At 42.8% G+C, this 16,503-nt stretch overlaps 1 protein-coding gene across 5 annotated transcripts in view; it reads right to left on the bottom strand.

Annotated features, from left to right (window-relative positions):
• The window catches only part of eps8l2 (EPS8 signaling adaptor L2), a 199,261-nt gene that overhangs the window by 95,851 nt on the left and 86,907 nt on the right, over positions 1-16,503 (bottom strand). For 4 of the 5 annotated variants that reach the window (XM_078220593.1, XM_078220596.1, XM_078220595.1 and 1 more), the window contains exons 2-3: positions 14,502-14,564; positions 12,158-12,204 (exon numbers count right to left, since the gene is read on the bottom strand). In XM_078220593.1, the coding sequence (XP_078076719.1) occupies positions 12,158-12,200 (43 nt within the window). In that variant the 5' untranslated portion in view covers positions 12,201-12,204; positions 14,502-14,564. The remainder of the gene's footprint in view (positions 1-12,157; positions 12,205-14,501; positions 14,565-16,503) is intronic. The other variant, XM_078220594.1, reaches the window with a different exon arrangement.

Here is a 16,503-nt window from a genome sequence, read left to right as displayed (position 1 = left end):
TGCGTGAGTTTCCTCCGGGTGCTCCAGTTTCCTCCCACACTCCAACGATGTGCGGATTAGGTTAATTGGCCATGATAAATTGCCCCTTAGGGCCCAATTTTACCATTTTCATTCTAAGTGCTGAATCTGGGCGCAATTCAGATCCGACTTGGAAACCTGCTTTCAAGAGCCCCCATTAGCACTTAGCCTGAAAAAAAATTTGCGAGTCTGAATCGCGCTGTGGGCGGGGCTTATCACACCTGAAACAATCGGAGCTCTGGACTGCGCATGCAGAGTTAGAAAAAGAAATTGAAAATCGCGCCGCTATCACATCGCTCCCGGGCTGCAAAAAGCGGCCTGGGAGTGATGGTCCACACAGACATCACCCCCACAACATAACTTTCCCCGTTATCCACCCAACCCCCCTGCTACCCAGACCGATCGCGATCCTCTGCCCCCTTTACCCCCAACCGATCACCCGCAGAGTGGCAGCAGACCCCCCCCGCCCCTCCCCAGAGAATGATCGGGCCTCCCTCTCTCCACCACCCCCCACAAACCAGACAATGATCAGGCATTCCTCCTCCCTCCCCCCCACCAGAGACCCGCCTCCTCCTCTTTCTCCCCCTCCCCCAGAAAATTATCAGGCTTCCCTTCTCCGCCCCACCTCCCTCACCAGAGAATGATCTGGCCCGCCTTCCCCTCCCTTTCCCTCAACCGCAGATCTGAGTCAGAGTCAGAGAGCCATTGGAAGCTCTGAATTTACCTCTTCAGCAGCTGGAACGCCTGAAACAGACCTTTGCCGAGCATGTCTGTTTCGCACCCAATTTGGACGCGTGAACGCGGTGGTAAAGGGAGAAATGCTGGGCAGGCAGTTCATTAATTCAATTTAAATGCATGCAAATGCATTTAAATCGCCGATGCGCTCATTTTGGGCGCAAATCGGATCGCGGCCATTTTCGGGCCTCGGTAAAGTGGACATCTGCGTGGACGCGGGCGTGGACCGTGTTAATGGCCTGACGCCCGACTTTACCATATTTTCATGCCCGAAAATGGGCACAACACAACGTTAAAATCGGGCCCTTCGTGTCAGGGGGATTAGCAGGATAAATGTGTGGGATTTTGGGGATAGCCACTGGGTAGGATTGTTGTTGGCACAGGCTTGATGGGCCGAATGGCCTCCTTCAGCGCTGCAGAAATTCTATGATTCTATCTCAACAGACCCGCGGCGCTTCTCCAAGGATGGTTACGAATGGCCTCAAATTGGAAGAAAAGGTGAAGAATGCAGCAAAGATGGGCAAGCCTAAAGATTGGGAAACATTTAGAAACCAGCAAAGGATGGCTAAAAAATAGAGGGAGAAATTCAAATTTGAGAGTAAACTAGTAAGAAATTAAAAGAGAGACAGTAAGTGTTGCTATAAAAAGGAACAGCATAGCGAAAATTAACTTTGCCTCCTGAAGATGTAATCATAGTGCCTGGACTGAGTCGGTAGTGCCCTCCAATACCTTCCTGCATAGTCATGGTGGTGGTCTGCTGTGTTCACCATAACGTGGTCTTCCGGAGAGATGTGGTTAGGACAGTGGGATGCTAAAAGGAGACAGTTCATCAGGGGAGGAGCAGAGGCAGGAGGTAAGACAGGAGGAGGAGGAAGAGAAGGCAGAGTGCCCATGCTCCTCATCACCCGTGCACTGCCTAGGACCCAGTCTCCCTTTCTTTCGCTGACCCTTATGGGCCCAAGTGATGCTCTGATGCAGACATCCCCACTGGCTCTCCACTGCATATTTACATCCCTCCAGCTATTCTTAAATTGATAGCTTCTAAAACATATCTACCCCTTTAAATGTCCCAAACTCCCACTTGAGCAAGCTCCTCACTTTTTCCATTCCAGTCTTCAGTAGATAGGAAATTCAGCTCAAAGAGTCTGTACAGGGATTATAGATAGGTTATGTAAGTGGGGAAAGCATTAGCAGATAGAGGATAATGTGGTGATATGAGGTTATCCACATTGATAGGAAGAATAGAAAAGCAGATTATTTAAATGGAAAGGGGCGACAGAATTCTGCAGTAGAGAGGGATTTGTGTATCCTCCTAAATGAATCACAAAAGGTTAGCATGATACATGACACAGCAAATAGTTAGCTCATGAAATAAGAGGGAAAGTGGGTACTTGGATAATTGGCCCAGTGACTGGAAGCAGAGTAGTGATAAATGGCTGTTTTCCATATTGGAGGAAGGTTTGTAGAGAAGTTCCCCAGGAGTAGCATTGGGACCCTTGCTCTGCCTGATGACATAGACTGTGGTGTGCAGGGCATGATTTCAACATTTGCAGATATGTAGATTGGAAACATTATCAACTGCGATGAGGATAGTCTTGAACGTCAAAAGGATATAGCCATGTTGATGGATTGGGCAGACAAGTGGCAGATTAAATTCAATGCAGGGAAGTGTGAGGTGACTGATTTTGACAGAAGGAATATGGAGAGACAGTAAAAATAAAAGGGAGACACTCTTAAAGATGGTGCAAGAACATAAGGATCTCGGGGTATATACACAAGTAATTGAAGATAGCAGGGCATATTGAGAGAGCAGTTAATAAAGCATATATTATCTTAGGCTTAATTAATAGGAGCTTTGAGTTGAACTTGTATATGACACAAGTTAGGCCTCATCTGGAGTATTGTGTCCAATTCTGAGCGCAATACTTGAGGAAGGAAGACAAAGTACAGAGGAGGTTCACAGGAATTATTCCAGAGATAAAATACTGTAGCTATGATAATAGATTGGAGTGGTTGGGCCTGTTTTCCTTGGTGAAAAGAAAGTTGAGAGGAGATTTGATAGAAGTATTCAAGTTCTTGAGGGGTACAGCCAGGTAAACAGTGAGAAACTGTTCTCACTCAAGAGAGCACCAAGAACTAAAGGGCACAGATTCAAAATAATTGGCAAAAGAAGGACAAGGAATGCGAGGAAAAAACATCACCAAGAGGCGATGGGAGTCTGGAATGAACTTCCTGAGAAGGTGATGGAGGCAGGTTCAATCAAGATATTCAAAAGGAAATTGGATTGCTACCTGAATAGAAAGAATGTGCAAGGTTATGGGGATAAGGCAGGGGAGTGGGACTAGTTAAAATACTCTTTCAGAGAGTCAATGCAAGCTCGATGGGCTAAATGGCCTTGTTCTGCACTTCTTTGATTCTGTAAATTAGGAAGGCAAATGGAATGTTTGCGTTTACTGTCAGGGAGATGGAGTATAAAAGCAGGGAAGTCTTGCTACAGGAGTGTTGGTGAGACCGCACTTATTTAAGGAGGAACATATTTGCATTGGAGGCAGTTCAGAGATGATTCACTCAGTTGATCTGTGAGACGAAGGTTTGTCTTACGAGGTTGTGGGGAAGAGGCATGAAGATGGAGTTGAGAACAGAGTCAGGTCAGCCATAATCTTATTGAATGGCAGAGCAGGTTCAATGGGAAGTGAAAGAGGATATTGCTTTACCTTGGTTTCCTGTCATGTTGTGCTATTTTACACATATATAACAGGGAGGCCTAGGTCAAGACATACGTGGAGCAACGTGTAAAATGTTCACATCTGAAAACAAAGTTATAAGTGGTTGTGCGAACTGTGGATAGATGTTCAGTGTGGGTATTTGTGCTTGCTCACATATGGAAAAAGACTTGGGCTGGAATTTTCCGGCCGTCCACGTACCGCTGCAAGTGAGGACAGAGAATTTAGCACTCAGCCAAATCTGCATAGCTGGAGGCCAGAATATCTGGCCAGGAACCTGATTGGGATGGGCCGGGAGAATTGTAATGGATTTGACGCCCAGTGCAATTCCCCTTTTAGCCTTAACATCTGATTAATGGGCCAGTGACAACTCCGCTTCGAGCCAGCAGAGAATCACCCCAATATATTGGGCATTAGAACCTACATTAAAATCTTGAATTGAAGGATACTATACTGTAATAGTGTAATAGCATCCTCTTGTGGTCATTTGTGTATGTATGTATAAATAGCCAAAACAGGATTAAACTAGTTTCATGGGAACAGTGACTTTTGACACAGCACACTCCATTGTGTCCGACAAACATATCTCGCACATCAATATGTTGTGATCTGGGTCATGTGATCTGCATCAAATTCTGCTCGACAACAAAGCTGGATGGCTTGGTTACTATGGAGAAAGGGAGGCCCAGGTCAAGACATACTTGGAGCAAAATGTTCACACCTGAAAAAGGGTACAAGTGGCTGTGTGAACTGTGGATAGGCTTTCAGCCTGAGTTTTTGGGCAGGAAAAGAGAGAGGATCAGAGACAGAGATCATAAAAGGTTGCAGCTGGTGTGATCAGCAGAGAAGAAGCCGTAAGTTCTCTATGAGCCATAGAGGCAGAATGTAGGAAGAAAGCTATGGACCAAGTGCTGGTAGGTGGGATTGGGTGGGATTCAGGTGTTTCTCATGTGTCGGTGCAGAGCTGATGGGCTAAAGGGTCTCTTCTGTACTCTATGATTCTAAGGACAGTCTCTTTTTGAAGACATGGCAATCTAAAGACTGGAAAAGTTGCCCTGGCACAGCCAGAACAAAAATTCACCAGAGATTATCTTACTGCTGATAATCAGTTTGAAAGTTCTCTGGGGAAGTGCCTTTCAATGGTACCTTGGCTTTATGACTTGATGAAACAGGGAGATGTGAACCCAAAGGAAACTGGGAGCGATTTATGGACTGTTTCCTTAAAAGACAACCCTGTGGGAACATATTGTAATGTATATGTACTTGGCATGGGGTTATCGGTCACCTCCAAACATTAACAAGCCTTACCTTTTTTTGTAGTTTAAAGTATTAGTTGCTCACTAGATAATGTTTAGGCAATGTTAGTTTGTCACCGTAAATGTCTTAAAACGTGAAAGTTTGTCATGTAATCCCTTCAAGTTAGTCATTGGGATTTGAAATCTCTTTAAAATTTTTGATCTCTATGGGGATTGTAACAACTAATTAATCTCAGTAGAAACAACAGAATTTTTAAAAGACACGTTATATTTTGCAGTTTGTATGACATATAAACATACAAAATAGGTGCAGAAATAGGCCATTTGACCCCTGAGCCTGCTCCACCATTCAATAAAGATGAGGCTGATTGGCTTGTGCTTCGAATTCCACATTTCCATTCACCCCTGATAACTTTTACCTTGCCGAACAAGAATCTATCTACTTCCACCTTAAAAATGTTCAATGACCCACCACCTTCTGAGGCAGAGCATTCTAAAGTTGCACAACCCTCCCGGAAAAAGAAATTCTCCTCATCTTTGTTCTAAAAGTGTGACCCTAATTTTAAAACTGTGCCTCCTAGTTGTGGCCTCACTCACAAAGAGTAAAATCATTTCCATGTCCGCCTTGTCAAGATCATAGAGGATCTTATATATTCAATGAAGTCACCCCTCACTCTTCTAAACTTCAGTAAAAATAAGCCCAGCCTGTCCAAACTGTCCTCATTAGACAACCCGCTCATTCCTGGTATCAATCTAGTAAACCTCCTCTGAACCGTCTCCAATGCAAGTACATTCCTCCTTAAATAAGGAGACCAAAACTGCACCCATTATTCGAGCCTCAAGGGCCAGAATGTTACAGCCATTCATGCCGGTGGGATTTTCCCATTCCGCTGCAGTGAACTTCGCTGCAGAGGGAGTGTGGCGTGTACGGCCGGGTAAGATCGCGTCCAAGAAGTCTCGAGCAGTAAAAATATAGGTGAAAGGAAAGAAGTTAAAATTGAATGTATTGTGCAGAATTTGGTAATTTTTCTCTCGGGTAAATAGATCAGATTTTCACTTTTGCAGGAGTCCAGAACTCAGGGTTACAACGGCAAGATAAGAGAGACATCTTTATCCAGGCAGGTGAGAAGGTAGAACTCACTACTACATGGAGCAGTCGAGGTGAATTGCATCCGATGTATTTAAGGGCATGCCAGACAAGTAACGAGAGGGAAAGGAATAGAGTTGATAGGCTGAAATAAAGTAAGGCAAGAGGAAACTCGTACAGAGCATAAACACTCAGCACTGACAACTCTTTGTAAAATTCAGTGTAATGTATGTTCAACAAGTGGTGTTAATATTAAAAACTAAAGAATGATTCTCATATCTTTAATTCTAACTAATGCAAACCATTTCATTAGTAAACTTTAGTAAGCAGCCCCTTCTCAAACTTTCAATGAGATATTTTTTTTAAAGTTCAATCGTGGACCACTGCAACTGTATGATTTAAATTTTCCCAACTAAAATAACTGGTTGCATAAAATACCAGGTTAACTTATTTATAAATACAAGCATAATTCCACCGGTCCAAAGTTAAAAATTACATATGTTGGACCAGAGTCAAAAAATAATTTACATCTTTATTAAAATAGCTGGTTAAGAAAGCACCACACAAATACCAGGCAATGACCATCACTAATAAGAAACACTAACCACTGCTCCTTGACATTCAATAGTGTTACCATCACTGAATGCTCCGCTGTCAACATTCTTGAGGTTACCATTGACCAGAAACTCAACTAGACTCACCACACAAACACAGTGGCTACAAGAGCAGGTTAGAGGCTAGGAATACTGCGGCGAGCAACTCACCTCCTGACTCCCCAAAGCCTGTCCATCATCTACAAGGCATAAGTCAGGAGTGTGATGGAATACTCCCCACTTGCCTGGATGCATGCAGCTCCAACAACACTCAAGAAGCTTGACACTATCCAGGACAAAGCAGCTGGCTTGATTAGCACCACAACATACACTCTCTCCACCACTGACGCTCAGTAGCAGCAGTGTGAATTATCTACAAGATTCACTGCAGCAATTCACCAAAGACCCTTAGACAGCACCTTCCAAACCCACAACCACTTCCATCTAGAAAGTCAAGTGAAACAAATGCCTTGGAACACCACCACCTGCAAGTTCCCCTCCAAGCCACTCACCATCCTGACTTGGAAATATATCGTCGTTCCTTCACAGTCACTGGGTCAAAATCTTGGAATTCCCTCCATAATGGCATTGTGGATCAACATACAGCACATGGATTAGATTAGATTTGATTTCGATTAGCACATGGACTGCAGCGATTTAAGAAGGCAGCAGCTCACCACCACCTTCTCAAGGACAACTAGCGATGGGCAATAAATGCTGGCCAACCAGCAACGCCCATGACCCACGAGTGAATAAAAAGAAATATCAACGGATGCAATTGTTACAAATTTTGCCTTGGCTCATTTCAATCTTGTCTGGTTTATGATTATCACAAGTCAGACACAAATCTCTGCTCTATAGCACACATCACATAACATGCTTTTTGTACAGTTCACTGTTATGACCTTGCAGATGGAATTTTACTGTAAATAAAGGGACAAATAAAGCAGCTCATAAAACGAGAGAAGCACCTGCTGTCTACACCTCAAAATGAACCTTTACCTTTGAGCTGTGATCCATAGTTGCAGCATCATTTAAGAATTCCACCAAATACAAACAAAAATTAAAACTGTGTTGCTCGATCTACTGGAGAAACATAAAAATAACAAAGGGTGGAATTTTATGGCCCCGACGCGGCAGGGGGCAGGGCCCCAAGATGTGACAGGCCATTCAAATGTTAATTAACTTCGACGGGGCTGAAAAATCCTGCCAGCAGGAAGGGCCGGAAAGTTCCGTCAAAAAGAAAACACTATGGTGTAGATAATAGCTGCTCTTACTATTTGCAAGTGGAGCCGAGTTACACTTTTGTTTGTAAGAAAGCTTGGAAGGAGGAAAAGGCAGGAAGCCCACTTTTCTGCAGATCATGACCGCCATTTTATGTCAGTTTAAGCAGTACTTAGTAGCTTTGTGAGAGACTACCATTAGTTCTCTTGTGGAATATATCACACCATATTGTGAAATGACTGCTTTTGCTTTGCTCAAAGGCAAACACTTTGGACACGGGGGTGTGGGGGGGGGGTGCGGGTGGGAGGGTGGTGGAGGTGGCTACGCAGCACACAATTTCTAAATATCACAGTGTGGCTCCAGAGTTTACAGCCTCAATCTTTTAAAACTGTCTTTTGGCAGGAAGTGTGCAGCTCTGCTCAATTGAATGGGTTTATAAATCTACCTTGCGGTGTCATTTACTTACAGCTCTGCCCAATTTAGAGAGTGACACTCTGTGACAAATACATTATCTGTGGTTCTAATGTTTGTGCCAAACAATTCCAGTTGCTGTAAATATTTTTGGAATTGCTGAAATGTAAATGTTGCATTTTTGGGTACTTTAGATATTTTATCAGATCTCACCAGCCACTCTCAAGGGTGGATCTTGCATCCTCTACAATCCAAGTACACTTCTTTTAATCCAAATACACCTTTTCTAGTTCAATATTTCGTTAAATGATAGTGAGACACAGGTAAATGATAATGAGACTCAGGTATCTTAACAGCAAACACATATGCTGTATACTGTCTATTGGTTGTATCATGTGCCACCACCTGATTCTCCTCTCTTTGAAAGCAAACTATTAGATGGAGTCTCAGGCTTTGATCCAACAAGTGGTTTATTTACATAAAACAGTTGAATGAACAGTAAACAGTATATCATTCAGTGGAATATATATTTCTTCACCCTTTTCAATATATACTCACTTTCTGTCTAAACAGATTTTGAACAGAAGATGACAGAATCTCAATTCTAACTCTTATTATTCACTAGAAAACTTCAATAAACACAAAGCTGCTGGCGTGAGTTCAACTTAAATATGGACTGGCTCCTTGCTAAAACAATTGCATTTCACAGAAATGCAATCTGACCTCCTCACAGAGACAACAGAAAGAAGATGGCTCCCTCTCCCATAATTACTTCATCAACATTATGTACTTTAATGGAAACTATTTTTGAAATTTCGGAGATGATTTGCTTCTGCTCAATTAAGCATCCCGCACTTCAGACTGCCTACTGAAGCAAATTTTAACTCCAGGCATGCGACAGGAAATGGAGGCCAAGCCAGTCAGCAGGGAGGTAAATTAATATGGGAGGGATGTTGTAAGCAGTGGGTGTAGGGAGACAGGGCTGGTGGGGGAGAAAACTGATGATAAGAAGGGTGGGAATCAACAGCAGTGCCCATGGTAAACTTTTGGAGCCATGAGGAATACTCTACTTTTTCCCCCACAGGACTAATTTTCACCTTCCAATTTTCAGCATTCAGCTGCATTATAGTGCACATTCCGTCTTCAGGTTGCACTGGGATCCTATGTCCAAAGTAAAATCCAAATCAGTGTGTATTAATGAGGTTCCCACCTAATTTCAGCCAAGTGCTCTGCCAGTAGACAGAAGCTCTTTGGAAAAATGAGATTTTAAAATGGATCTATTTGCTTTTGTCTTCGTCAGCTATGTCACAATACACTTTGTCATCCTCCCCTTTCATACTGGAAATTATTAGTTCCTAAATTGATTCCATTACCTTGCTGATGTCATTCTTTAAATGTGAACCTAGGTATTCATTATTGATAAGGCATTCAATTGTGGGGCATTACCAGGGCCTGATCAAATGGCTCCATATGCACTCACTGCAACACGATACGTAGGTTACTGATGTGAAACAGGCTCCACTGGCTGGTTTTATTCCTCTACCTATCCTAGGGGGCTGAGACTAATTATAACATTCAATTGCTATCTCGGTGGAGGGATCAGCACAGGCCAGGAAATGAAATTTCGACTTTTGGACTGCAGTACACAGGGCTTTGTACCTTTATGCTGATGGCTCAGGATTTTACCTCATCTACTGGGAGCTCCAGTTGACTCCCCACACAGAAGCCCGTCCGATTGAAAGGTTGGCTTCCAGTTGGACAAGGAATTGATGGGTCTAATTTACAGAACCAGCAATTCCATCCTGTGGGGCTGGAAGGGATGTCATTCGCAGGGCAGGGGTCAGTCGGAATGGGGGAGGCAGGGGGTTGGAAAGAATGAAGGTTGATTTTGGAAGTCAGAGAGTTGGGAGGTAGTTGCTGGAGGATGCGACTAGTGGGTACTGTAAAATCCTTAGCTTCCAGAGAGGACAAGAGAATAGAGGTTGAAGACCTTGGGGAAAATCATTAGCGGTTTCATGGTGAAGATGGTGGGAGGTTGGTTCCAATCACTGGGGATCCTCAGGCAGACACATTGGATACCTACCCCTCATGAATCCAAGGTACACACATCCAGGACCTGCCAAGTTCTCACCTGGATGCTGAGGAAATTTGAGGGACCAACCCATTATCCTGGAATTGGCTGCTCATCTTCCCAGTTAAAGCACAAAGTGCGCAGGTTGGATCAGGTATCTGATTAACCCGACCCAAAACTATCCAATTTCTTTGGTTAAAATTCTCCCCTAGATCACTGGAGGAGCTCTGGTGATGCATTCTTAAATGCATTACGTAACTATTTCCTCCCACCTTCTTCCTGCCCATCAGAATGATTTGGCCAACAATTTGCAGTTGTCGAGTTGTTCAAAGTCATCATAAGCCTCGTTGGATGTCTCAGCGCCATTGAATAAATTCCGAATAGATTTGAACAGTGAAATGTACTCCATAGAAAATTGCTACATGGCAACTCAATGAGCTTCATCGTATAGTTACCATCAAAGTACAGGTGTTTTTGGAGTGTCCCTTTGTGTTTGTATTTGGTTTGCTCATTATTTTGACAGCAAAAATACTTTTTTATGGGGAGGGTGGGAGGAGTTTTATTTGGAGATTATCATTGTTGGGAAATAAAGATTTTCCCCACATTTTGCATTCAGCAATAGCTTCAGACCCAGTCGAACCAACTATGGCAGAGGCCACATCCAGTGGACAGCTTTCTCAACTCCTGAATCCTAATCTTTTATCTTTTGAGTGCATTTCATAGAAACATAGAAAATAGAAGCAGGAGTAGGCCATTCAGCCCTTTGAGCCTGCTCCGCCATTCATTTTGATCATGGCTCATCATCAAAATCAATATAGAATCATAGAAGCATAGACACCCTACAGTACAGAAGGAAGTCATTCGGCTCATCGAGTCTCCATCGACAACAATCCCACCCAGACTCTGTCCCCAAAACCCTACATACTTACCCTGCTAATCCCTCTAACATACACATCCCGGGACACTAAGCGACAATTTAGCATGGCCAATCAACCGAACCTACACATCTTTGGACTGAGAGGGGAAACTGGAGCACCTGGAGGAAACCCATGCAGACATGGGGAGAATGTGCCAACTCCACACAGACAGTGACCCAAGCCAGCAATCAAACACAGGTCCCTGGCGCTGTGAGGCCACAGTGCTAACCACTGTGCCACCGTGCCACCTGTTTCTATGAATACCCTGCTCCTGCCTTCCCCTCATATCCCTTTAGCCTCAAGAGCTATATCTAATTTATTCTTGAAATCATACAATGTTTTGGGCTCAACTACTTTCTGTGGTAGTGAATTGCACTGATGCACCACCCTCTGGGTGAAGAAATTTCTCCTCACCTCTGTCCTAAAAGGTTTACCCTTTATCCTCAAACTCTGACCCCCTAGTTCTGGACTGCCCCACCTTCAGAAAGAATGCTCCTGATTCGACCCTGTCTAACCCTGTTAGAATTTTATATTTTTCTATGAGATCCCCTCTTACTCTTCTAAACTCCAATGAATATAATCCTAACTGATTTTGTCTCTCCTCATATGACAGACCTGTACCTGTGGCCTTTGGAAGTGAAGCGGTTAGTTTGTTGTTGAATTGTAACCAGCCCCAAGACTACCCTGGATTTATTTCAATTTGAAGTCTTTCAAGTGAATTTAAATCCTTGCCGCAGGGTAGAAAAAACTTTGAATTCACATGACTATTTAACATATTTGTGTAACCTTAATCTTCCATTATTTTAACATTGACGTTAATCTGCTTCAAACAAATAGGTTTTATGTCTCAGCTAAAATAACAGGCAAAGCAGTGTCATATGTTTGTACCCTGAGATCACAAGTAGGTATTTCTAGGCTAGTTTTCCCAGCCATTGCATCACAGCCATCAAACATAAATGTGTTTAACTATTAAATGATTAGTCTCATGTCTTAAACCAAATATACATTTAGATTCTAAAGAAGTATACTCCAGATAGCAGAACACTACATTAGTTTCTAGGTTGCTAACCTCATTTTTTCACTGAACGAAGAACAAGCTTTGATATTATTGTAAACACTCACCATATAGAGCTTTTGCACTCATCTTCCCTTCAGATCCTGACATCTTGCTGCAAAACAGAATAATGAAAAATCATATTAGAAACAAAGAAAAGTACAGCACAGAAACAGGCCTTCGGCCCGCCAAGCCTGTGCTGATCATGATGCCCTTACTAAACAAAAGAAAAAACCTTCTGCCCTTACTCGGTCTGTATCCCCTCTAGTCCCTCCCTATTCATGTACCCATCCAGATGCCTCTTAAATGTTGCTAATGTGCCTGCTTCAACCACGTGGCAGCACGTTCCAGGCACCCACTACTCTCTGCATGAAAAACTTGCCCCGCACATCTCCCATAAACTTTCCCCCCCCTCTCCTTGAACCTGTCCCCCCCATGTAATTGACACTTCCACCCTTGGAAAAAGCCTCTGACTATCCACCCTGTCTATGCCTCTCATAATTTTGCAGACCTCTATCAGGTCTCCCCTCAGCCTCCATCTTTCCAGTGAATAACATAACCTTTCAAAATCCATCTCAGATCAATATATCATGCACCACCCTGACACATATGATTGGTCTTAAAGGAGTTTGCCAATTGCATTATGACAAAACACATATGATATATACAAAGGGGTTCCGGATTCAATTTCCAATCTATTTGGACACAGCAAGAAGTCTCACAACACCAGGTTAAAGTCCAACAGGTTTATTTGGTATCATGAGCTTTCAGAGCGCTGCTTCTTCATCAGGCAAGTCAAGGTGAGGTAGGTGAAGGAGCAGCGCGCCGAAAGCTCGTGATACCAAATAAACCTGTTGGACTTTAACCTGGTGTTATGAGACTTCTTACTGTGCCCACCTCAGTCCAATGCCGGCATCTCCACATCAATCTATTTGGAGTTAGCGGATTTTATTCAGTGTGCTAAACATTGACACGAGACCCCTGAAAGGAAAAAGCAGGCATTATCATTGTCTAATCATTCTTGCTGAAAAGTACACGTGCCTTTTCCATGGTCCAATGTTGCGCAGACACACACCATCTCATGCACACAGACACTTGTCCCAAAGTCACAATTTGTAACTTTAATTTCATGGCTGGGAAAGTCTTTGCTGGACAGTAAACATAAAACTCAACCACCAGTCTGTGTGGTTGGACTATGTACCCGTGCCACTCTTAGCAAGAAGAGCTCCAATAACAGCATTTGTACTTGCTGCTGGTAGATCTTCTACTTCTGATCTCGAGGCACTGAGGGAAACAATTAAGGGATCCTCAACACTCCAGATTACAATAACACCCAAATGTTGCTTCTGAAACTGAGGCTTCTATGGGCATCCACTTCGTAATGTAAAGGCAGCATTTATTCCATGTATAGTCGGATTCAGAGGATGTTTATATGTTGAAGAATCACCATAGGTGTTTACCTATACACAACTCTCCCATGTTGTCTAAACACAATACACCAGGGACAACAATGTGATAGGTACAATGGTATAAACAAAGTACAAAAAGAGGCATGGGACACAACTGAAACTGCAAGAGGGCTGACCTGATAACTCAAGAGGGGCAGGACAAAACATTTCCAGATTATTTGGGCCCTTGAAATTATGTTTTTGCATAATTAATATGCATGATTAAGATGTTCATCTGAAATTCTTCTGTTTCAAATAACTAGGCTCGTGTCTGTTTTAAAGTAGAGTCACTTACAGCATGTTAAATATTTGTACCTATTGTCCCATAGCTTAATTTTGAAGACTTGGTATTGGCAACATTGGAAATGTTCACTTAAATCATTCCTAGTCAAATTGTAACCTTGTTCATATTATCAATAGAAAATCATTAGGTGATATTATGTTCTGTTTATACTATCTAAATTCCAACCAAAATTAAGATATGATCAGTGATACAATCTTGAAAAAATTATCGCGCATCCCTTAGATAATCTGAAAGTATCAATAAATTTGGAAAAAGACATATGTGCAGTTAGCTTGGTTAAAAATAGCAGGATTTATCGCAATTTGCTTTTGCATGCATCTTGAAAATTGTGGCCATAGTTTGTCAGTTTAAAATTTGAACTTATTTTTAAGAACTAGGAACAGGAGTAGGCAATTTAGCCCCTTGAGTCTGTTCTGCCATTAATACAACCATGGCTGATCTCATCTTGGCCTCAACTCCATTTTCCCTTCAAACCCATTACTTCCTTATAATCAAGCAACCAAGATCAGCTAAAGTCTGATGGGCCAACAATCTTACCATTCAAATCTATTGACCTGCCACCACTAGGATACTTTCAAATGGAGAAATTGTTCAAAGCTTCAAACGATTTTAACTTTTAATTACAGGACGTTTTTGCCCATCATTCAATGCTCTATTTACCTTTATTGTGCAAAATGGTGGCCTGGGCCCCAGGATAATCTACAGATGATTTACGACATTCACCTATGCAAATGAGAAAACATACATTAGTGAACTTACTAAAATATATCAATGAAAAGTAAAAGGGGAATATCTAATTCGAGATCAATGCATTGTGAAATCGAGGAGAGCAATTTGCACTCCTCGATACAGGAATTATGGAAGGATTGTATTCCTTGGCAACAAATATCAACACTGGGCAATTCCCTGCTTTAGTAGCAGCAGTAAAAGCCAGAAGAGGAAATAATTCTCTCTACTCTTGGCCACCAACATCAAGAGAACGCTCATGCCTGCAACAGTATTCCCTGTACCCAAGTGATCTTATTCAGTCAGGGGAGTGGTAGCATTGTGGTACATGGAAATAATCCAGAGACCCAGATAAATGCTCCAAAGACAAGTTCAAATTTCACTACAGCAGCTATAGGAATGTGAAATTCAATTAATTAATAAATCTGGAGTGCAAACCTAAACTCAGTAATGATGATCATGAACTACCAGGTTATCATGAAAATATATCTGGTTCCTCACTTCAGAGTAGGAAATCTGCTGTCCTTGTCTGGTCTGGCCCACAGGTAACTCCAGAACCCAAAGGAATGTGGTTAACTCTCAACTGCCCTCTGTATTGGCCTAGCAATTCATCAAGCCATTACAGAAAAACCAAACATTGGCAAGGAAACCTCCTGCTGCTTACCATCACCCTTCCATAGCTGATGAATCAGGACTCCTCCATGCTGAATACCACCTGGAAGATGCACTGAGAGTGGCAAAGGCCCAGAATGTGCACTGCGTGGAGGACTTTGCCATCACCAAATGTGGCTTGGTAACATCTATTCAGACTGAGTGCTGAAGATTGTATCTGCTCGGCTGGACTTGCAGCAGGTGGTAAATGAAACAAGAGTGGAAAGACCTACTTGACCTCATCCATCTACTCAGCCCAACATTAATAGAAATGTTAAGGGACAGAATGGTTTGTGCTATAAACAGCTTAATAATATAAAAAAGGCTACTGGCAGAGACCAAAATCACCTTTAAAAAAAAAGCAGTGGAGCTTGCCCAGGTGATTGAATGTGTGGAGCAGGGCAGGTGTAAGGTTTGCAAGGCAGACCAATCGAGGTAAATAGTTTGTGGCGGGAAATGGCTGTGGTGCAAAACAGCCCAGAAGTGGGCACAACAATGCCTGATAGATGAGGTGCAACATAGAGGGCTGAAGTGTGCTTTTGAAATGCAGGGCGGGGGGGAGAAACACTCCCAAGAGGTTTGTCAATGCAAGAACTATGTGTGTTTCAAGTGTAACATAAAAGGTCATTTAAGAGGTGCAGAGTGAAGCAATCAGTAGTCAGTACAAAAAAAAGACAGTGACTATTAGCTTAACCCCCTGAAACAATTTGGATGAGGAGCCCGGCAAGGGATCGGAGTCATTCACCCTAAACCAGGTCCAGCTAAGCAAAGTGCCCCCAGTAGAGATAACATTGTTGGCAAGTGACAAAGCACTCAAAATGGAAGTGGATACAGTGGCAATGGCCACAGTCATAGTGGAACAGGCATTTTGTGATCTTCAAAAAGAACTCCAACTATTAAGACTAAGTGAGTAAGATGCTATTTTGTCCACATATACCATAGAGACACTGCAGACATTTGCTGCAGCAACAGTAACAGCGGCATATCAGAACCAGAGTGCGAAGCTGTTGTTCTTGGTAATCAAGGGTCAAAGACCTTGTTTAATGCGATGTGATTGATTAAAACAGATACAGCTAAACTGACTGGAAATTTTAAAACTGAGGAGGAGAGCAGTAATGAACACAGAGGATTATTAGGCAATCCCTGCAGATTGTGAGGCTAGTGAGGCTAGGAACAGGGAGACTGCACAGCTGAACGCGTGGCTAAAGGACTGGTGCAGGAGGGAGGGTTTCGAATTCGTGGATCACTGGGAGGTCTTCAAGAGAGGATGGCACCTGTATAAGGA

The sequence above is a fragment of the Mustelus asterias genome, chromosome 9, assembly GCF_964213995.1.
Source record: "Mustelus asterias chromosome 9, sMusAst1.hap1.1, whole genome shotgun sequence".
NCBI classification, from domain to species: domain Eukaryota; kingdom Metazoa; phylum Chordata; class Chondrichthyes; order Carcharhiniformes; family Triakidae; genus Mustelus; species Mustelus asterias.
This window is presented reverse-complemented; position numbering and strand designations above follow the sequence as displayed.